This window comes from Desmodus rotundus, chromosome 5 (assembly GCF_022682495.2).
Source record: "Desmodus rotundus isolate HL8 chromosome 5, HLdesRot8A.1, whole genome shotgun sequence".
NCBI lineage: Eukaryota > Metazoa > Chordata > Mammalia > Chiroptera > Phyllostomidae > Desmodus > Desmodus rotundus.
This window is the reverse complement of record NC_071391.1, coordinates 125,714,711-125,739,024: the sequence shown is the minus strand read 5'-3', so window position 1 is coordinate 125,739,024 and position 24,314 is coordinate 125,714,711. Positions and strand designations below refer to the sequence as shown.

At 40.6% G+C, this 24,314-nt stretch overlaps 1 protein-coding gene across 1 annotated transcript in view; it reads left to right on the top strand.

Annotated features, from left to right (window-relative positions):
* Positions 1-766: 766 nt before the first annotated feature.
* STPG4 (sperm-tail PG-rich repeat containing 4) overlaps positions 767-24,314 on the top strand; it is a 36,776-nt gene continuing 13,228 nt past the window's right edge. Inside the window, exons 1-5 of the mRNA XM_024552990.3 lie at positions 767-854; positions 3,315-3,374; positions 4,483-4,737; positions 16,174-16,238; positions 16,687-16,741. Coding sequence (XP_024408758.1) covers positions 834-854; positions 3,315-3,374; positions 4,483-4,737; positions 16,174-16,238; positions 16,687-16,741 — 456 coding nt within the window. The 5' untranslated portion in view covers positions 767-833. The remainder of the gene's footprint in view (positions 855-3,314; positions 3,375-4,482; positions 4,738-16,173; positions 16,239-16,686; positions 16,742-24,314) is intronic.

Genomic DNA, 24,314 nt, shown 5'->3' with positions numbered 1-24,314 from the left:
TTAAGATGGGTTTTAGGAAAATATGGGAGGTGAAAGAATTGAGTCTACTCTTGAAAGTTTGTAAAAGGGAGCAGAAATTTCATGGTGGTTGGGGACTTGGGCACCGGAGTCAGACCTGGACTTGAACTCTGCCACTCCTGTATGCTGAGTAAATTGTCCAAGGAAGCCTCTTTCCTCATTCATACAGTGGGATTGGTACCTACTTCACAGGGCTGTGAGAAATTAAAGTATCTAAGGTTGAGGGGAGGGCTGGTTTTTAAAGATGTGAATGTTTGTAAGCTGAGATGCTACATCAAGAGAGGTGGGAAGGGAAAGGGTCTGTACAGATAGGGAAAGGTGGCCTGTGGTTTCATTGTGAAGCCTCATGGGTCTAGTGCTCACTCCACTTCAGGCAAGAGAAGTGACACCTACAAAATTTTCATTTGAAGGAGCTTAGAAACAATCTTAGAAAGTGGGTGCCAAGGCTCGTTTTTGCCCTAAAGCTAAGTATGCCTACCAAGCATTCTGCCCCCTTTGCTGGGGGTATGGGATTGCTGGTGATTTACGAAAGGGCTGATGGAGATGATGGCATGCTCAAGCCTTCACAAACCGTCTTTAAAAGTCTTGGTGCAGTTACTTACCTGACGGCTTTCTGACAACGCAGGTGTACGTCTCTGCGCCACGCTAAGCCCGCGGGGCTTCAAAGTCTGTGCCCACCTCCCTTCCCCCACCACTGGAGAAAGACTTAGCTGGTCCCCTGCGCATGCTCGGGAGAGGGTGGCGAGGGTGCCTCCTGGCAACCGGACACCAGTCTCGGCCTAAAGACTGAGGAGGTCTCAGTGGATTGCCCAGTCATGGCCATCATGTCCACCGCAGTAAGGAAAGACTTGGGGCTGGGTGGTTAGGTAGTCCTGGCCTGGGTACCGCCGCCCACCCCTGGTGCTCCCAACTACCGTTTCCCTCCGTCCCGCTCTTGCGCGCCAAATCCCATGTGTCTAATCTCCGGCCTTCGCACCCCCCCTGTTTTCTCTTACCTGTTCTCACCACCTTGTGGTCCCTTCTGATCTTTATTCAAACTCTATCGTTTCATTTCCTCTGCCCTACTTCCTTATCCTGATTTGCCGTCTGTTTTGTGTATATATTCCCTCCCTACTGCAAACGCCCGGGACAACTGCTTTAATAGGGTGATTAGATTCCTTTCGTTTTCCCCTGTTTGTCTAGAGAATTTTTTTCTTTTGTCTATGGACACGGTTTTTGAGTTTACTGTTTATAAAATATTTAAAACTACCTTTGTTTAGTTTTTAATGGTTGCGGGATGTTTAGTTTATCTTTTGTAAAGTGATTCACCCCTAAAGCGAATTTGAAGTGGTGGATGGGTGGAGTTTAGATCACCTGCCTTGGGCAAAACAAAACGGCAGCTGCCGGTTACCTTCCTTTGGATATAACATGTTTACTTCTCTCTCATCCTTCCCAACTCATCTTCCTGGCCCAGGTGGAGGTGGGAGACCTGTCTTGACATGCCTGGGAAAGTTCGATTTCTGTAACTGAAAATGTGCAACAGAGACTTGCAGTATAAATCTAATAAAGGGGACATATAGGGAGAAATTGACGTTAGTGTGTATGAAACAATGTTTTTTAGAGAAATGCTCATATTTCATAGTAAAACTAAAGCTCTTGGGGTACTCTTAAGTACAGTGGATATAAGTTGCTAGACAAGAACAATGAATTATATAAGCTTTGCTGATTCAATTGTTTGTTGTTTTTAATGCCTTGTTCCTTGAGATAACCCATATTTCATACTAATAACAAAAGCACTATAAATGAAAGTGAAAGTCAAATTTTAATGATTTTACCTAGTAGGAGTAGCACAAAAGGGAAAAAAAACTGAACAACTATGTTCAGTGAGGTTGAATCAGATGTGGAAAAATAATAAAAGGGTATAGAGTACTTATTATGGAAGACAAAAGCATCCTTGGAAACTGAAAAGTACCAAAATAATCTGTGCAATTTGGCAGATGAGATGTTAAATATAAAAGTTCCCATTTATTACTGGGCACTGGTCGTGGGCGCAAGTGTTTATATGTACAATGCCTTATTCTCATGCCAACCCTAGTATGCCTTATTTTATGCTCCTAAGAGGAAACAGAGGCTCCTAAACAGTAAGTAATTTGCCTAGTGCTCTTAGCTAGTAAGTGGCAGAGCTGGAGTTCAAGGCCAATTCTGTCTGGTTCCTCCTCTATCATTCTGACTCTTTCGTGTCACAGCTAGCTGGATAAGCTGAGAGAACTGGCTATACCATATTTATATGATATATATTTGATAATGCATATAAATCTAGGAAATGGCAATTGGCAACGTTTGCCTCATCTCCAGGAATTTTTAGCCCAATATGTTAATCTGATGACTACACACTTCGATCTTGAGTTCCCAGCACAATCACCTGAGCCATGAAACTTTTTTAGGTAAACGATCCAAGCACTTTTTAGTCATAAATGCACACAGCAGCTTCATTAGAGATTTCCATTTTCCTCTTCAGTTTGAATGTGGGGAGCCTTTTGCATGTCCAGGTACAGGATAGAGGTCACCCCTGCACTGCTGGCTACATTTACCTGCTAGAAGTAAAAATCAGTTAAGTGAAAATGACTGTCATATATTTTCTCTCTTCCTTTTGAATGTACACAAATAGCAAGAGGGACAGACCTGAAATCACAATCACCAAACCAGCCCAAGAGTTGTTCACTGTCAATGGTAAATACAGCACAGGAGGCCTTGTCTGCGAATTGAGATGTCATTGAAGGGGAGGAGGCGGAGGCTCATTGCCCTTATTATTCTCTTTTAAATTGAGGTTTTCTAAAGCATCTAGAACATGTAAGAGCATAATATCTACACAGTCCCTGGCACCAAAATCTGCCATGTACCCTATTCATTCTCATCTGAGGACAAGCTCTCTTCACCTGCTAACGTGGACAAAAGCACTGAGCCGTGAATCTGAACAGCAATGATGATAATACAGTTTCGGATTACACAGCTCGTTTCTTCCCAAGAACACGCAGTTTTGTCACATCTAGTTACCCTTACGGTGTCTCTGTCAGACGGGAATGTTTATTGCTCTAACTCCCCCAAGGAGGACTTAGATATTTAAAAAGCAGTTAAAATCATAAAAGTAGCCATTTAAAGAAATATGAAAGGCAACATTGATCATAATGTAGCTTTTATTTTAATTCAGGCTGACCAATTTCGTGCAGGTATTAGTTAATTCAAGTAAGTCATTTACAAATTATACTTCTAGGAAATTGCCTCTCAAATGAATAAGCATATTTTATGTTTGTTAATAGAAACCAACCCAGAAGACATCATCTTTTGAAAGAGAAAGATGGTGGAGATCAACATTAACAGTATGTACATTTTCATTCTTTTTTATTCATATTATTTCATTAATATTTTACTCAGCCTCGCCTTCAAGTCACTAATACTTCATTCGTAATAAAACAGTGGGCCTTACTTTATACTTGTAATTTTAGTTTTAGCAAGTGAATGAGGAACTACATTTTTAATTTAAAAGCTTGGCAAAGTAAAACAACTCTAGAAATCTAGCTGATTTACAGAATGGCTGGGTTATACCAACCCAGTTGATGAGCTTGGTAATATTACATAAGAAAAAAAAAAACATACATTATGGAGAGGTTTTTGGGTTTCAGTTTTTATCTTAGGCGGCAGAGAGCCTATGATAACTTTCATTAACATGGTCAGCGTATGAAAGCAAAGGGGTGATATATGAAAATAAAATGACCAGAAGATCCCCTTCTCAAGAGACATTGTTTCTATATTGTAGAAGTATTTCCTATCCACACCCTGCAATAACAGAGGGGCCCCATGGGCCAAAGCCTTCTTGGAACTGAACTCTTTTTTTAACAGTGCAACTGAGCTGAGTACTCAGTGGAAAGAGGGCCACAAGAGCATCAGTGACAAAACTTTCAGGTTTGGCCATTTAGCTGCATTGCGGTTTGGGATTTGAAAGCACCAAACCCCTCACTGGACTAATTAGACAATGTGCTCTGCCAATTCATCCTCTGCTTCATGTTACTATCCTCTAGCTTCCCACTTGAGGGCTAGACGGGAACATGTAGCATCTACAAAGGAGAGGCAGGAGAACTTTTATTTAGTCAAGAAACATCCTGAGTGGTCTCACTAGAGGCCTGGAATTTATAGTCAAATTGAATCTCAAGTTTAAGTATCCATGGAGCTACTTTTTGAGAAGTTAAAACTTCAACTATAGCCATAATCCATTTGCTATAATAACTCAGTAGTTGTCTCAGAACGGAAATAATCATGATTCTCTTGAAATATGATTCTGTTCAGAGCATTTACTATATTTCAGTAGAATTTTATTAAACTTTAAAACAAAGAGAAATGCCACTTAGGAGCGACCGTTTCCAGAATGCTGCTTTTGGAGATGTTGCCGGTTTACACACTGCCCTGAAAAATGGTGTCAATTTTCCACAGACTACTCCTATCCCTGGCACTTACCACTTGAAAACTTTTCTTGAAGAATCCCTATTAAATCCAGTGGCTGCAACCTATAATTTTAAAAATGAAGGAAGGAAAAAACCACCTCTTGTGCAACGAAACAACCCAGTACTGAATGACCTTCCTCTGTACATGCCTCCTGACTTCTTGGACTTGTTGAAGAAGCAAGTGGCCACTTACTCATTCAAAGACAAGCCACGGTCAAGCCCCAGCGCTCTGGTTAAAGATCAGGTAAAGCGCTACTAACAGCTGGGTTTGGGTGGGAAAGCTGCCAAGAGCTCTGGGGAAACTATTCTACGTAACTTAGAGTTGTCTTCCCCAGGAGGAATGAACAACCTTTAGGATGCCTTGTTTGCCGCAGAAGTCAAACGAGGGCTGCCTAATTTGCAAATACAGGGTCTGGCACAGATAATGCCCCCTTTTTATCATAAACTCTTGTGTTACAAAATCATAAGCATGTAATTCTGTAACATAACAATATCACACTCAAACACACCATATGACATTTTAGGTGAAATGTTCAGGTTAAAACTATAAATTGTTGCACCCATATTATTACCCTACTAACCTCACCCGAGCAGGTGTTACTTCTGCCGGACTGTATGTCCAGCAAGATTTCTCCCTGTGAGGCCTCCTCTCCCAAGGGGAGGACGTGGGGGGAAATGTTCCCTCTAGAAGGAACTTTGGCAGGATTCCCCCAATGGGGGAGCCTCTGGGAACTTATTCATGTTATTGGGCCATGCTTCTTGTCTCTTTATGCAGTTTACACAGTGTACTCTCTTCTTGTAAAGAGAAAACTCTGCCTTTCAGTGAGTAAGTAGCCTTATTAGAGCATGAATGTAACTATACACCATAGGAAAGCTTTTTCCAAAGTTTCTTGTGGAGGTGAGCACACCACGGTACCAGAAAGGTAAGATTCCACTCTCAGCTCCACCAGTTCATTCATGACATTGCCAATACAGAGCACTGCTATGCTTACGGTGCAGCGCTGGGCTCTGTGGAGGGAAGACGTTCCCCGACTCGGAAGTATTTGAATAACAATCCAAGAGCGAATGTAGTCAATGCTGAGATAAATAGTGTAGCAGGAAATGCCAGGAGAAGAGCTCAGTGTAGGCTGGATTGAAAGGTTGGAGGGTTCCCTGGATGAAGTAGGACTCAAGCTGGACTTTGAATAATATGTGACATTTATGGGGCTCTTAATAGTTTACTGTGAGCTTCTATATATAGTCTCTTAGCAGTTCTTCCCAAGCATTCTGAAATAGGCAGAACAGATGTTATCCCCATTTTACATGAAAGTAAACTGAGGCGAATAGGGGCTAAGTAACTTGTTCAGAGGTACATAGTGAATAAGTAGCGGAGGTAGTACTTTTTAACTGAGGGCTTCTGAGCCCAAACTCGGTGCCCTTTCCAACCTACCCTGTGGCTCTGGCCATACACGAGGGGCAGGGCTTGGATGGGTGGAATCCAAGAGCTGTGTCTCCACAGAGGGGCAAGTGCCTGCTCAAGGGACAGAGCTGTGGCTTGGACTTTGTTACTTAGGACTTTGGGCCTTAATATCCCCTGCTTATAAGGAAGCTAGTAATAATATCAGTCCTCACAACCTTGTGAGAATATCGTTGGCGATAATCTGAGAAGAAATGCATTGCAATTGGAAGTTGAATTAAATACAAGTGGTTGTGGTTTTTAGGGCAGACAAGAATTTTTCTGTGGGATGAGTGCATATTGTATCCCACATGCCAACCCACCTACTGCTTTGCAACTTGTAGCTTTGCAACAGGACGGAGTGATGAAATTTCAATGGGTAAATCGTATCCTATTCACTTTAGTGGATGAATACAAGCACTAAATTAGGCTTAAACTTTTATGTCTTGGTATCGGGACACCATGCTTCCTGTGAAATCGTCCTGGCCACGTCCAGTGCCAAATCATTCTTCCTCATTCCCCACCATTGTTTCCTTCCCTTCTGCTTCATTTCGTCTTGTTTTAGGGGTTTCTGGGGGTAGGCCAAGGCTCATTGTTGAAAGAAGAAAATACAGAAGGTTGGTATTAGGCAAAATTTAAAGGTTTAAAAGACCAAAAGAATTTGGCTTACCCAGAGGGATGGATAAAACCTGAAAACATATTTTTTTGTTTCTTTTTTTTCTCCTCTCTCTCTCACTCCACCTCCCACAAAGGAATGCGCTCCAGAAACTGGGAGAATTCAATGTTTTCCTAATTTTCTGTTTCAAAGAAAAATATTCACAAGAGGAAAGATATCCAGATGAACCATTGTTTACTCACCAGTAAAACTCATAACTTGATTTTTTTTTAATGGCAGAACTCAGTAAAATAATAATTTGAATTTGAGGAAGATATAGTATACATTATTATTATTAATTAAGACAGAGCCCTGGCCTAGTGGCTCAGTTGGTTGGAGTGTCATCCCATACACCAAAAGGTTGTGGGTTCGATTCCTGGTCAGGGCACATACCTAGGTTGCAGGTTCAATCCCTTGTTGGAGCGCATATGGGAGGCAACCGATTCTCTCTCACATCATTGTTTCTCTTTCTCCCCGCCTTCTCTCTGTAAAACCAATAAACATATGTTCGGGCGAAGATTGGGAAAAAAGATAGAATGACATTGTCTCAAGCTTCATAATTTGTAGTAGAATATTCACTTTATACCTCATTAGGGCCGTTTATTATTTGTAAGAAAGTTTTTACTATTTTAGCACCTTGATTCCGAAGCATGTAACTCAACTAGAGAATCTGTATCAAAGAATCATGTATATATATTTGAATGTGTGTGGGGGGGAAGTAAAGAGGGCCACGCGTGTGGTGACGGAGGATGATCTGCCTGTGGGTGGCGGGCACACAATACAGTACACAGATGATGTAGTATAGAGGTGTGCACTTGAAACTTGTACAGTCTTATTAACCAATGTCACCCCAATACATTTAATTTAAAAAAAAACAGTATTTGAGATGGCCCTACAATTTTTACAATAATTTTTTCTTATCAGAAAAATAATACACTTTTATTGTAGGATATATGCGTATGCACAGAAGTGGGCCCAGCTCTCTCCACACATACAACAAGATCTGTCCAGGAAGTATCCAGCCACGTAGTACGAGAAAGGCATTTATTAAAGAAGATACAAAATATAAGAAACACTGTACATTGGACAGTGACACCTCAGTCCTCTTTGAAGTAGGCACCTTGGGACCTCACACAGTTCTGCCAGCGTCTCTTCCACTGTTCAAAACACTGCAAAATCCTTTGTTAGAATCTCCATCTGCTGCCTCATATTTTCTTGAATCTCATCGACTGTCTGAAATCTCTTCCCTTTCAAAGGTGATTTTAGTTTTGGGAAAACTCAGAAGTCTCAGGGTGCCAAATCTGTGCTGTAGGGGGGCTGAATCACCTGGGTGATTTGAGGTTTTGCCAAAAAACTGCACGAGACATGATGCACGAGTGGGTACGTTGTGATGGAGCTTCCAATCACCAGTTGCCCATAGCTGCAGCCTTTTCGTTGTATTGCATCTCTCAATTGATGAAGAACATATAGGTAGTACTCCTTATCGGCCAATTGTTTGGTCTAGAGTGGCATACTTGTGAGGGACAGCACCTTCCCAATCAAAAAAGACAGTTAAGCTGGTCTTGGTCTTGCTGTGAATTGCTGCTACACCTTCTTCAGGCGTGGAGAAGCAGGCGACTTCCATTGGGACAACTGGGCTGTCATTTCCGGATCACAGCCATAGACCCACGATTCATCTCCAGTTATGACCTTCTTGAGGAAATCTGGTTCATTGGTCATGACTCATGAATCAAGTCATTAGCAACTGCAGCACGATATTCCTTTTGCCCTGGTAACAGAAGCCGTAGAACAAATTTTGCCATGACATGTTTCATGCAATATCCTGTGTCAAAATCTTGGACGCAGTAGTTTTGGGGATCCCCGGATCAGCTTCTGGTTCTCTCGGTGTCAGTCGCTGATCTTGTTGATTGCAGCACGAACACGTTCAACGTTCTCAGGTGTTCTGCTTGTTTCAGACCTTCCAGCACGTGGATCACTTTCAACAGATTCTTGACTATCTGTGAAGTGTTTGTGCTACACTTTTATTTGCACTGCACACATCGCATCACCCCGGAAAACTTTCCAAATCATCTGAATAGTTTCCACAGAGGGGTGTTCAAGCTTAATTCAAAATTTGATGCAGATTCATTGCTCTACTCGCTCAGTCATTTTGAATGCAGTGGCCACACAGCACACATGCTCACTCAAGGGCGTCACTCAGTGCCCCCACTGAGTAGTACAGTGAAGTCATCATTCATGTTTGCCCACTCCAGTCCACTCTCCTTGGCTGCCAGGTTACATCGATGTCGTGTGAACTGTTCTCATTATATTAACAACAGCTGAACTTCTTCTGGACAGACCTCGTACATAGTTTTGTGACCTGTTTTTCCCCATTGTTGCAGTCATCCACCAACCCTAGGGCTCGCCCTCCTTATTTATGGATGGTTTTAGCTCCCTTTGCTACCTCTCATTCTGTCCACTACTCCTGTCATAATTGCCAACACGTGTGGCTGATCTTCCAACAATCTCACTTCTCAGTTTCTGGAATTCTTCTCTACTTTAGCCACTCACTTCTTAGATTTTTTTCAAGACTGATCGTTTCAACCCTGCATGGTCTCAACTGCATGCACCCACTCAGATCACTCCTGGTGTTCAGCCTCATTCACTTTAGTGCCCCAGCCCTCCAAATTTTCCTGTTCCCCCCAATCTATAATCCATTGATCCCACTACCTTTACACTGCCTCTCAACTTCCTGGTGTTTTTCTTCCTTGCAAAGCTTAAACCCCATAGCTAGTCATCAGAGTTACTCCCTGCATATGCCCTCAATTCCCTTACCCTGATGGCATATCTGACTTGTTTGGCAAAGCCAGAAACCTGGTTAAATCTCACTCTCTGAGAACTTTGTACCTTCATCCAGGTTGCTGAATGACTGGCCTCATTGTATAGTCTTCACCTCATATGGGCACTGAATGGACTTCTCTAGTCTGTTTACTCTCCCACTCTCTGGGTGACTTTATCTCACATCTCTTTCCAAATCCCTGACACCTCCTCCTCAGTCCTCATTTTTTCTTTTTCTTTTTAGAAAGATTTTATTTATTCATTTTTTAGAAAGGGGGGAAAGGAGGGAGAAAGAGAAGGAGAGGAACGTCAGTGTGTGCTCCCCCATGCTCCCTCCACTGGGGACCTGGCTGCAACCCAGGCATGGGCCCTAGACTGGGAATGGAACCAGTGACCCTTTGGTTTATAGGCCAGCACTCAATCCATTGAGCCACACCATCCAGGGGTTATTTTTTTCTTCTCAGCCTTTTTGCCTGTTCAGCCCCTTCTCCCTGACCTCTCGCGAGAGTGCCCCAGACCCAGATGCTTCCCCATCTGCACTCACTCCCCTGGTGATCTCATTCAGCCCTGGCTTTGAAGACCATCTTTTTGTGATTTCCAAATCACACCCCCTGCCCAGACTTCTCTCTTGAATTCCAGACTTGTATACCCAACTGCTTTTTGACTTCTCCACTTATATGTCTGATTCAGGATTTCTCAGCGTTGGCCCCGCTGACATTTTGGACAGGGTAATTCTTTGTTGTGGGGGACTGTTCTGTGCTTTGTAGCATGTTTAGCAGCATTCCTGGATAATTAGATGCCATTAGCTCTTCCCCCTCTCAGTTGTAACAACACTGTCTCCAGGCGTTGCCAAATGTTCCCTGGAGGGCAAGGTCCCCCCACCCCCCCCACCCCCGCCCCACCCCCCTGATTGAGAATAGTGCTGGGTTTAAATCTTTGTGATATCTCTGAGTGGCTGTTCTCAGGGTCCTACTGTGAACTGGCTCCATTCCAGCCCTCATTGTTTTACTACTCCCTCTCACTCTCTTTCCTGGCCCACTGGCCTGCTGGAAGCTTCCTGAATTGCCACCCCCACTCCCACCTCAAGGTCTTTGCACTGGATCTTGCCAGTTCATCGATCTTTGATGGTGGTGTTTATAGCTGTGATGATGATGATATCTCTGAAGACACATTCATTTGAAAGTGCTCCATGGTAAAATAACAACTGAAGGGATTTTCAACAGGATGGTTTTTCATCCAGCAAGGTAACAACAGACAGAAACCTGGTGCCCGAGACCAGGCTGGCAAGTAATATGTAGGGAACTCAAGACTTAAATGTTGGGATAATGAAGAGCAAAACATGGATATGATGAAGCCAAGAGCAACGCCATTTACATGGAAAAAGGGCCCTAAAAATTGGCCCATTTAGCAGATACTTTTGAGGGTGAATTCCCAGAGAGTGAGTGCAAGGCAAAGCACTAATGCCACATACAAATATATCAAGAAAGTGGCAAATGAAAATGGATTTTGGTGCCCTGGCTAGCGTGGCTCTGTGGATTGACCGCCCCCCTGTGAACCAAAGGATCACTGGTTCGATTCCCAGTTCAGGGCACATGCCTAGGTTGCAGACCAGGTCCCCAGTTAGGGGCACGTGAGAGGCAACCGCATATTGATGTTTCTCTCCCTTTCTTTCTCCTTCTCTTCCCTTCTCTCTAAATACAAATAAATACAATCTTTCAAAAAAATAAAAAATTTTGAAAGATGGATACCTTTCCCTTTTGAAAGAACTTATCTCAGGGATTGGGACCCACTAGTAATTCTGAGTTCATTTGGAACTGATGGAAATTACAAGGTACTGTAAAATTAAGAACAATATCATCAGGTATGCTTCGTTTTGAGCAATTCCTGTGTTGTTTAGTTCTCATTCCATAAAAACATCTTAGCAGTGACCCAGTGACACTTCCATACAATACAGAAGACTTTACTTCCCAGAAAGTAGGTACACTTGAAATTTCTATCAATAGTACCTAAAAGCGTTGTACCTGCCAGCCCTTTGGCTGCATTCCCCATACGATCATTCTGACAGAGCTTCTAACCCAGTGAAAACGTTCCCCTCTCTCCCAGCTACTCATGGATCTGGGTTCTCAAAACGTTGTTCATGCGAAGAGCCTAAGAAGTAGGGTTAGATTTTTTCACGTAGTCCAGTTTTCTGACATTAATGGTGTTAGTACAACAGAACAGAATTAAGTATCCACACTAATATCACCCTTCCATATTGTCTGGCTCCAAGCCATTGCAAGATTTATTTTTAGACAGAGGGGAATGGAGGAAGAAAGAGAGGGAGAGAAACATCCATGTGTGGTTGACTCTCTCACACCCGCTACCGGGGACCTGGCCCACAACCCAGGCATGTGTCCTGACTGGGAATTGAATGAACGACCCTTTGGTTCGCAGGCTGGCGCTCAATCCAGTGAGCCCACCAGCCAGGGTAGCTATTGCAAGATTTCTGAGTGCCTATTCAATGTTGGCTGAAACATTAACTATAATCAGGTATTTTTATGGGCACATTGTCTAGATATCTGAGCCCCATTACAAATGAAGAACTGAGACGCATATTTTGGAATTAGGAAAATGCATGTGTATATATAAAATCTCCAAGGACAATGGAGCCACCCAGATATTTTGCAACAAGTTCAGCAATGTGCAGAGAAATAGTCTCTTGCATAAGGCAGCTGACTAGTCATGACTTTATGGGAAAAAAGTCAGCCCTCTCTCAGTTATATTAAATAGCAAAGAATGGCCAATGCCAAGTAAAGTAGGACAAATATGGAAGCTATGGGAGCCAATGTTTCTTTCTAGACTAATGCTGTCTGAGAGTTTTTCCTTAAGTACTTTTTAAATTAAAACTCTATGTGGTTGCTGAGTATAGAGGGATAAACAGCTGCTTTAAGGGTTTGTTTTTTTTTTTCCATTTCTCAGTTCTCTTCTTTCTCCTCCTGTGTACGTGTGTATAGGTACATGAGAGTGAGCGAGCGTACTAGAGCAAGCACTAAAGTAAATAGAAAGCCCTGGCTGGTGTGGCTCAGTGGACTGAGTGCTGGCCTGCGAACCGGGAGGTCCCTGGTTCAATTCCCAGTCAGGGCATATGCCTGGGTTGCAGGCCAGGTTCCCAGCTGGGGGAGTGTGAGAGGCAACTGATTGATGTATCTCTCGCACATCGATGCTTCTCTCCCTGTCATTCTCTCTCCCTCCCCCCTCAAAATAAATGAATAAAATCTTTAAAAAAATAAACTAAATAGAAAGCAAACACCCATGTAACCATCATCAAAATCAAGAAATAGTATGTTGCAACCCCAAAGCCCCCCTGCTTAAAATACAATTTTGTGCTTCCATACGAGGATTAAAAAACAACACCAGCATTTTCTGGGTGTTTGTTATATCAAGTGAACAAGTAACAAGGTACAGGTGCATCAGGACAATGTGTGGGGTTCATCATAAAATTTATACTTACTGTTGTTATCACCGTATCTACAAAAGCCTGTGTCTGCAATCAAAATTGTGTATCAATACATGAATGAAAGCAGCAGGGTGAAATATAATAGCTGGACTTGCATGTGGCATAAAATGCCAGGATATGCATGCCTCCTTTTCAGCAAAGGCAGTATTGTATTTTTAAATCTGATTTTTTAAGTAATGGAGGACGGGGAGGAGATTGTTCACTTCAGGAAGGATTCTTCCTGGGACTTAGTAATGTAATTCCTTCCTACCAGCTCCTGCAGTAGAAGAATTTCTGGAGGTCCTGTCAGTCTTCCCTGGCTCCTCATTTGACTTTCTCCTCCCTCCCTCCTTTACATATCCCAGTCTCTGTGCCTACCAGACCCTTACACTCCTTATTTCATGTACCTCTCAGCTAGTACCCATAAACCCAGGGCAATGGAGCCACCCAAGTAGTTTGCAGCAATTTTGACAATGGGCAGAGAGGCAGTCTCTTCTGCAATGTCTCTCCTTAGAATCCTTCCCTTGCTCCCCTCAAGGAAGTTCTGTCTTCCCTAAAACACCACTCAAATCTCATTATCTTTACCATCTTTAGGTCTCCTAGTTGGATTTATATAATTACTTCCCCCCAGCTCTATGGAGGTATAATTGACAAATAAAATTGTATATATTTAAGGTATACAAGGTGATGATTTGATCTATGTATACACTGTAAAATGATTACCACAACCAAGTTAATGAACACTTTCATCACCTCATATAATTACCATTGCGTGTGTGGATGAGAACACGTAAGATCTGTTCTCTTAGCAAATTTCAAGTGCACGAATACAGTATTATCAACTATTGCCCCCATACTATACATTGTGTTCCCAGAACTTATCCTATAACTGAAATTTTGTGCCCTTTGACCAAACCATACATATATATATTATATATATTATTATAATATATAATATATATATTATAATAATATATGTAATATAGATATATGTTTCAGTTGCTCATGTACCCTATTTTCACTATCCACTCATCCATCCGCCGACACGCAGGCTGCCTCCGTAGCGTGGCCGTTGTAGGTAATGCTGCAGTGAATGTGGGAGTGTGGAGATCTCTTCCAGATACTGATTTTGTTCCTTATTTTTAATATTTTGAGGGACCCATTTTTCATATTGGCTGTATCATTTTACATTCCCACCAACAGTACACAAGGGTTCCCTTTTCTCCACATCCTCACCAACACTTGTTATCTCTTGTCTTTCTTTTTAATAATAGCCGTCCTAGCCGTTGTGAAGTGGCATTGTGGTTGTGATTTGCATTTCCTTGAGGGTTGGTGGTGTTCAGCACCTTTTCATGTACCTATTGGCCATTATATGTCTTCTATGGAAAAATGTCTAGTCAGGTCTTTTGTTCAATTTAATTGGATTATTTTGGCTAATGAGTTGTATGAGTTCCTTATATATTTTAGATATTAACACCTTATCAGATATATGGTTTGTAAATACTTTCTCCCATCCCTTATGTTGCCTTTTTATTTTGTTGATTGTTTCCTTGGCTATGTAGAAGATTTTTAGTTTGATGTCTTCCCACTTGTTTATTTTTGCTTTTGTTGTCTTATTTTGCTTTTTTTGGTGTTATATGCCAAGACCAGTGTTAAGGAGCTTTCCCTGTTTACTTCCAGGGGTTTTATGGTTTCAAGTCTTACATGTAAGTGTTCTGTCCATTTGGAGTTAATTTTTATGAGTGGTATAAATAGGGGTCTAGTTTTATTCTTTTGCATGTGGATATCCTGTTCTCCTACTACCATTTATTGAAGGGGCTATCCTTTCCCCATTATGTATTCTTGGTGCCCTTGCCAAAACAAGTTGATCATATGCATGGGTTTATTTTTGGACTCTCCATTCTGTTCCAGTGGTCTATATGTCTGTTTTTATGCCAGTACCATACTGTGTATATGACTACAGTTTTGTAATATAGTTTGAAACCAGGAAGTGTAATGCCTTCAGCTTTGTTGTTCTTCTCAAGATTGCTTTGACTTTAGGTTCTTTTGTGGTTCCATATACATTTTAGGATTGTTTGTCTGTATCTGTGAAAAATGCTGTTGGAATTTTGATAGGGATTTCATTGAGTCTGTTGGCTGCTTTGAATAGTACGGATATTTTAACAAAATTAACTCTTCTAATCCATGAACATGTGATATCTTTCCATTTATTTCTATCTTCAATTTGTTTCTTACAGTTTTCAGTATACAGATCTTTCACTGCCTTAGTCAAATTTATTCTTAAGTATTTTATTGTGTTTGATTCTATTGCAAATGAGATTGTTTTCTTAATTTCTTGTTCAGATATTTCACTGTTAATGTATAGAAACTCAACTGATTTTTGTATGTTGTTTTTGTATCTTGCAACTTTACTGAATTTGTTGATTAGTTCTAACAGGGTTTTTTTGTGGGAGTCTTTAGGGTTTTTAAAAATATATATATATATTTACATTTATATATGATACATTTATATAGATAAATATATTTAGTTATTTGTTTGTTTATATTTATATATTTATATATGGACACATTTATATATATAAATATATATTTAATATATATATGATCATGTCATCTGCAAACAGGGACAATTTTACTTCTTGCTTCCCAATTTGGATGCCCTTTATTTATTTTTTCTTGCCTAATTACACTGGCTAGGACTTTTGGTACTATACTGACAAGGAATGGAGAGAGTGGGCACTCTTCTCCTGTTCCTGATCTTAGAGGAAAAGCTTTTAGTTTATCACTATTTGTTTATGACGTTATGGGTCATCCAGTTAGATTTAATCTTTCCCTACCTCCTAAATCTTCAATCTGTTTTCCAGCATTGATTATATTGTTTTATATTAGAGTCGTTTGTGTGCATACCTTCTCACTCCTGCTGGTCAGGGACAATATCTCTCTTACCATTGTATTCCCCACCACATCTAGTGGGTTTCTTTACCCATAGGACAAGCTCAGTGAATGATGGCTGAATGGTTTGTTGAATCCAGTACGTGTAGAATATGATCAATTGTATAGTGTCAATTTAACACGTCATCTCAGGCATACAGTCATAAAATTCACCACGAAATGTGAATATCTGGAATGTTTTGAAGCTCTGCCTTTGAAACTGTGCTGTTTCCACTATTAAAATGGATAATAAATTATATAATGTTGCATGGTAATAAAATAGAGGATTATGAGTGACAACTAATAAGAAAAGTGAGTTTAAGACCCATGATAACCTATTATTGGTGTGCTTGTCCGTTCTGTGTAGTCAGTTCAGCTGTCACCAGGACAATACGATGTACTTCCTCCTCCAGTTCCCACGTATGCTTCCAGGTAATTATATACGTATTAAGTTGCTTTTAATAATTTCATTTATGCCTTTCTATGTACATACTTAACAATCAATACTGATGGCTTTTAAACCTCATTTATGCCCATTATATCCAGATTAGCATTTTTAAATAGTTAATGACAGATAGGGAATAAATTAACAAAGGTCCTAACATTAAAAATAAATTTAGAAAATCGCCCTGTGTGATGTGGCTCAGTCGATTGAGTGCCAGCCTGTGAATGAAGGGGTCACTCGTTTGATTCCCTGTCAGGGCACATGCCTGGGCTGTGGGCCAGGTCCCCAGTAGGGGGTCGTGTGAGAGGCAACCACACATTGATGTTTTTCTCCCTCTCCTTCTCCCTCCTTTCTCCTCTCTAAAAATAAATAAATAAAGTATTCGAACATAAATAAATAAATAAATTTAGTAAATATATCTTTTTTTTAATATAGGAGCTTTGTATTTCGCTCTACAGTTCAAAGATTTCCAACATCTTGCTTCACTCCTGTAAGTATATATTACACTTAACTCGTGGTGAATTTGATGTTTGAAATATGCAATGATTCCTTTTGCTATATCAAGATTAACACATTGCTCATTGAAGTAGATAAGCAATGAATGATTATATAATTGATTTGATATATACTTAAAGTATACCTGAAGCTATAACAGGGATATCAATGTAAAGTAACCATTTGTGTTAGTTCACAGAAAAAAAGTAAAGGTTTTACTTTTTTAGGTCTTGACTCATAATATCTCAGTGAGGTCATCTCCAGTCACCTGTTCAGAATTTCCTGTCCCTCCCTTTCTTTATTTTTTTCCCCATAGAACTCATCGCTGTCTGACACACTCACTACATATAAATTTTTGCCTGTCCTGTTTTTATCTGTCTCCCCTATTAGAAAGTAAGTTTCATGAAGTTGGGGATAATTGTTTTTGTCCTTTATACCTAGCATCTAGAAAAATGGGTGACGCACAGTATTTGTTGAATTAACTAATTAATAAAATCATCAGAGATATTCAATAGATCGTTGTATTAACAACAAAAAGGAAAACTATGTCTAGGTTCTTTTCTTTCAAAAATGTGAACATGCTTTCCTGTTTCTAAAAATGTCCAAAGGCATGTACAAGTATTACGATAAAAATGAACCCTTTTAGATAAATGACCAGTAGAATGCCAAAAAATAAATAATTATATAAACGTTTAGAAAGAATGAGAAAAATGTGAAATTATTTTGGGATGATTTGATGGGCTATAGTTATTTATTTGTAACTAGAAACTTGGGAGTAGGGGGAAGAGAGATACAGCAAACATCTGAAAGAGGAATTAAGATACTAAACTGAGCTCAGAAACAGACACTAGAATATATAAAATTTATGTATTTGAGAAAGATGATAATCCATAGGGAAAGGAAGAGATAGTTTGTGTTAGACAATTGTTAAATAATTTGGAAAAATTAAGTTAGATTCTCTATACCACATATTAAAATAAATTCTGTACTTATTAAAGAATTAAATACTTTCAAACCATAAAACCAGGAGGACATATATTAGCATATATCTAATTTTAGGATAAGGCAGATTTTCTGACAATAACAATGGATGAATTACAAAGGAAAAGAAGTATTAGATTTGATTACATATACTAAAAAAATTTGTATATATTAGAAAACAAGCTGTAAACAAGTTAATAGGAAAATGCAAATTAGGAAAAGTGTTTTCAATATACATAGCAGATAAAGGGTTAATGGCCTCATCTAAAATTCTCTTAACCTATAGGAAAAGCATCAGTAGAAAGTAAAGCAGATAAAGGCCATGAATGGATAATTAATAAAACAAGAAATTCAGATATCCTACAAAGGTGAAAAAGTTTTGATGTGGCTAACACTTAAGTGTGAGAAACCAAAAGGCTGACTGAAAACTTTCTGTATGCGGGTGCTGTGGTGGACTGAATAATGGCTGCCAAAGATGTCCACGTCTGAATCACCAGCACCTGTGAATGTTACCTTATGTGGCAGACACTTTGCAAATGTGATTACGTTAAGGATCTTGAGATGGAGAAATTATCTTGGATTATCTGGTGGGCCCTAAATGTAATCATGTGTCCTTATGAAAGGTAGGCAGAGGGAGATTTGAAAAAGGAAGAGAAAGCAATGTGACCAAGAGGCAGAGATTGGAGGGATGCAGCCACAAGCCAAGGAACGCAGCTGCCACCAGAAGCTGGAAGAGGCAGGGAATGGATTCTCTCCTGGTGTCTCCAGAGGGAACACGGTCCTGCCAACACCTTGATTTCTGCTCAGTGAAATTGATTTTGGACTTCTGGCTTCCAGAACCTTGAGAGAATAAAATTCTGTTGGTTTAAGCTACCAAATATACCATAATTTGTTATAGCAGCTGCAGGAAACCAGTAAGGGGATTACTTCCTGTTGGATTTCACAGGAGATGGATGGGATGAGGACCATAAATGTTTATATCTGTAGGTCTTCTCTCTTGGACCCATCATGTGCTTCAGAATGACTCCTCAGCCTCCTGCCTGGGATATAAGCCAGTGGCTTGTGTTCTGTGAACTGAATGGGGGATGGGGCTGGAGATCTCACCATTTGTAAGGCAGAAGTTCACTTAATTACTATCTTCAGTAAAGGCCCCTGTCCTCACCGTGTCTTGTGCTCCTGAGCCCAGATCTCTGGTGCAGTCTCCCCAGAAACTAAGCCCTCTGTTTCCTACAGGGATGTGGGATGGGTAAGCGAACTGGCCGCTGAAGGTGAGGTGAGTAGGGACTAGGGGGGAAAACGTTCAATAATGCCTAACGTTCCTGAGCTTCTCTTGGGTTCTGTGGAACAAATCAGCCTGCTTCTCCTTGCCAGGACCTCTCCAGGCACTCGTTCTTCAGCTTTCTCCACCCTGCCATGCCAGGTTGCATTCCTCCAAACTGCTTCACGTTTTCCAAGAGCATGTTATCTCTGTTGGCCATTGTCTCTTCCTTGGCTCTCTGTGTGTATGTGTGTGCATGTGTGTACATGTGTGTATGTGTGTACATGTGTGTGGGGGGAAGGAGATGGTTATAAATGGATTACACAATTGGCTTGGCAGCATGCAGTAGAGACACCAGTTTTTTCCCTACTGAGTGATATTGTATTTCCTTTGAAATACACACTTTAACTGAATGCCATGAGTGAATAAAGGATCTGTTTACTCTTAGTAAAGACAGATTCAATTAAAAATAATTTGCTGTTAGTTCAGGCTAGGCATCTTGTAAGATAAGCAGCCTCGTATGGGAAATAGCACAAGGCAGTTGATTCTGACAAATTTTGCCTTTGTTTTCATGGCTTTTATGGAGGAGAGGTTTTTGGAGACCCTTATTCCACAATTTTCATTGCTGTCACCTCATTCACTCCATTTTATAAATGAAAGTGATTCACTGATTTGGAATGTCCTGTCCTTCAACAAAGTGAAAAGGATACTAAAGCATTCCAAGACAAAGAAATAGCCCAGGGCTGTGATTCATGTCTGTTCTAAACATGCATTCCCAGAGCAGACTTATGGGTTTGGTTTAGATCCACCAATTTATAAACTGCAGAGAGGAAACTCCTTTGATCCCAGCAGCGGGAGATGGTGGCGTGCGGTGTGAGTGTGGCCAAGAAATGACGCTTGCGAGGACATTATCTCGGAGCATCTTGAGGTAAATGCATTAATCCTTAGGCCATTATAAGCCTTTATCTGAAAAACTCATTTGACTGATTTTATCATTCAGCTTAAATGATTCTAAAAATTAAAATCACAGTCACAGAACTGTTAAGGACTCTTAGAACTGGAAGAAACTTTATAAATCTACTTCTGCTAGGGCCAGCTTTAATGATATGAAATTGAGTGCCAGGCACAGCGCTCGATGGCAGACATACCCTGTTTCACTCAACCCTCACAGCAACTGGCTGGGGTAGTATTGATTATCTCCATGTGACAGCTCAGGAAGCGGAAGGTAATTGTCTGAGGTCACGCAGTTATTAAGAGGTATAGCCGGGACTTCGACTCAGTCTATAGTGACCTCAAAACCTGGGCTCTAAGCTGTGCTCCCTGGGAAGTGAGCATGGTCAAGTGATTTGCTTAATGCCTTGGGACAGGTAGAGCTGACCTGGGGTCAAGTCCACGTGGCAGACATTGTGTTGTCTCTGGAGTCGCAACTCCTGGCTGATGCCTGCGGCTTGTTCATGGGGCTAGATAGGCCTGCTTGGCCCTCTTTGCAGTAGGATGAGTTCACATGGAGGAGGCTTCTGTCTCCTGGAAGGTCCACTTGCCAGCCTGCCAGCCGGTCCTGATCATCTGAGATCCTTATGATGAGTGCGTGGTGGGATGGATGGACCTTAGGCTCCTGCTGAGAACCTTGTATACTGACTTCTCTTTATTTACCATATTTTTTTCCCAGGACATCTTTAGGATGATAGAATTTCCAGTCTTTTCTCAGCAAAGCCTTATTGTAAAAAGCTGGACTCAACTGAATCTAGCTGACTTCAATAGAAGTTCTTTCATCCTCTCTAAAAAACTTTATTTGATGGTTCTCTGTGTGAGGCCCATGAGTAGCCCTGTTAAACATTCAGAAGCAAACGAGACATTTTATCGGTGCTCTCTCTGCCTTCCTGCAGGGCAGGGACACACAAAAGTCAACAACCCAGCTGAGTACACATTCCAGCACCCAGAAACTTAACACATATTAAACAAGAGTCTATGATTCATGATGAATGTATCTGGTGCGGGACCAAACGGCTTAGCATGCGCCACTGGAAACAAAGCACCCAATATTAGACACTGGTGACTCAAGTTTAATATTATCTGTTGATAGAAGTGCCTGTACCTTCTTCGTTCCAATAGTCACCTCCCAAACTTTCTGACACAGTCACTTGTAAGCCTTCCAGCAAGTGCTGACTCCAGGTGGAGGAAAGAGATATAGGATAAGGGCGAGGAGAAGCCTTGGCTAAGGAAAGGGACACCCATGCCTGTCCCTTCAGAGCTCATGCATATCCTAAACAAGAGTCAAAGAAACCGAAGTGCTCATAGTCTCTCAGTTTTTGGATCCAAGGGTTTTACCACAAGGTATTTGAAGGGCCCAGAAGGGAAATTTGTATTTAAATTGTACTTCCCCACTCACTGCAGCGAAGCCTCAGACTCCACAGTAGGGATTTTGATGTGTGAGCCTAAGAGCGGAGACAGGAGACATGTGTTCCTCTTGATTTCATTGTTGAAAAATCTTTTGGGGGGAGTTCTCCTTTTCACGTGTCTTCTTTTAAATGCAAAAGCTCCTTGAAGGAGAAATATATTGATCCAATTTACCACTAAGGTATTACTGACTTATTAGATTCTCTTTCCTCCCCCCTCATGCTCCTAGGAATATAGATGAGGTGATAAGAATTAGGGGACCTGGGATAAAGGAAAGGAACTGAAAAGGGGAAAATGTGTGAAGGGCCCCAATTTTTAGACATTTTATTATTAACTGTTCGTTCTGTGCACAAAACATGTATACCATACTTGCAGACATTAGCCTTAAGATTATTTCATAAAAGTATCTACAAAATAAGGAAAAATAAAATTTACAAAGAGGTATTGTGTTGGGAATTTTCACTGACTTTTTCTTGTAAAACAAATGTCTGTTGATACTTTTGAGAGGATCCCATTGTGACACAAATGTGAAGTAGAATAGTTTCAGAGAAAATCAATAAGTTAAATCGACGGAGTTCCTATTTATGTGCAATGAACTGACATTGTACAATTTAAATATCCCTGTTTTATGTGATTATGGTCATAATAGCTATTTGGATTGAAAGTCTTTCTTTTCTATGCTAAGAGTAATATGTGATTCCCTGCTCAATATGGCAAATTGGCACACACATCAATCTCTTCTCACTCTCAAATCTCAATAAGATGATAGTAAAAGGATAAGTAAATTCACGTGGATAAAGAGAAACATTGACAAACAAGAGATTTCAACTATTTTTGGGTGACAGAGAGTAGAGACAGCCAGAAGCTACAAACCAGGCAGGGAGGGTGCAGAAGGGGTGGAAGCCTGCTTGTCCCTAGAATGACAGGGAGGCTTGGGGCTTTTTAGATTAAAAAAGGAAATTGTGTTGATTTTAGTATGTTTCTGACACTTTAAAAAAATATTTCATTTCCTTTTAGAGAGAGGGGAAGGGAGGGAGAAAGAGAGGGTGAGAAATGTCGATGTGAAAAAGAAATACCCATCAGTTGGATTAGTTGCCCTGAGCAGGAATTGACCTGGTGACCTTTTGCTTTGCAGGTTCTCTGAGGTGCCATAGTGTCCCCATCCTCATCCGTCTTCACTTCTCTATTGTTAACTAATCTAACTTTGTTGGATTCTCATTGGTCAGTCAAAGACTTGTCCCATCATTTGGGCACTTTTCTATCACTTCATGAAATAGTGCCTATTTTAGTAAAATTTGCACTTTCACTTTGAAGTGGACTGCATTTTATTTTCAATTTATCAGTATCATTTAAAGCGAGGGAGAGAAATGGACTCACAAAGACACTGTTCTGTGTGCGATGGTGGGCCCCGGTGTTGAGCAGAGGTATTTGATGGGATAGAAGTTCACGAATGCTCAGCTCAGTGGAGAATTCTTTTGTGTTATGACATCTTTTGTCCACATTCATTACTTCGTTATGCAAGGACGCGTACTGAATACTGAGGTCAAAAGACTAATACTATCACAAGACAATGTGTGGTCTTTTCTAAATTTGGAGATCATTTTTTATGGAGTATCACAAATGGGATTTATGGGGATAGAGATTATGCTTCCAAAGCTTTTAAAAAAGTATTATTTTAATTTACATCTCTACCAGCAATCAAAATGGTCCATTTTATGAAATCAGTATAAATCTTGTTTATTATTATTTAAAAAAATATTTGTTTATTCGATAGTAAAAGAATGGCTTCTTATTATTTTAACTTAATCTGGGATCTGAGGGTATACATTCTAACTATTCGTTACCAGTGTTCCTTCCTGCATACTTCCTGGTTTGTCTTTACCCAGGCATCTACGGGGTGGAGTTTTAACATTCTTTTTTGTTGATCTTTTTTGTATAAACTCCATAGTGAAGAAATATTAACACGTCTTTGCTGAAGTGTCTCAGGGATTTTGCTTTTTATTTCTGTGTTCTTAATATACAGAAGTTTAAAATGCAAAATGCTTCTGTCGTCAAATTAGAGCGTTTGTCATCACTTTCTGAAGCGTAAGTACATGAAGAAAGGCTGTCTTACTCATCAACGCCCAGGCCCTAGTACAATGCTCAAAAAATGTGTTGAACAAATCCTTTTTTATTTCTCCCACCACTTAAAAGATTCCCTCCCAAGAACTAATGTTCACTTTAATTTTTTTGCATTTATTTGATTGTTTAAAACACTTGTAACTCTTTAAATCCTCCAAGGTGTGTTTTGTGTGTAGCTGCGCGGTAAAGACGTGGTGCCAGCGGAAGCCCCTAGACTTAGCACTGACTGTCTCACGTGGGTGCACGACACCTGCAGTCACCAGACCTGACCTGTGGGTCTGCCACAACACAGTACGACCTACAGATATTCACCAAGTCCCTTTAAACCCTTTCCAGGATGAGGCAGGTTATAAAAGATGGATACGTATAGGTACACGTCTCTTCCTCCTTTCTTTCCATCATCAGTGAAAACTAACTCATTGAAATTTGTTAATCATCTATGCATCGAATCTCCAGGAGCAGCCTATTAAAAAAGGAGTAGATGACTTGTGAAGGCATAGCAGATTACTACATGATTTTTTAGTTGTAAAAGCATATTAACTTTGTTTTCAAAAAAATTAACCTTTATTGTATTTTTTCCATTACCATATATCCCCCTTACACTCCCCTTCCCCCCCAGCAATCACCACACTGTTGTCCATGACCATGAGTCTTTTTTCCTTTTTGCTCAGTCTCTCCACCCCTAACCCCCCCCACTACCTGTCATTCTGCTCTCCATCTATGAGTCTGTCCCCATTTTCCTTGTTAGTCCAGTTTGTTCATTAGATTCCACATATGAGTGAAATCATGTGGTATTTGTCTTTCTCTGATT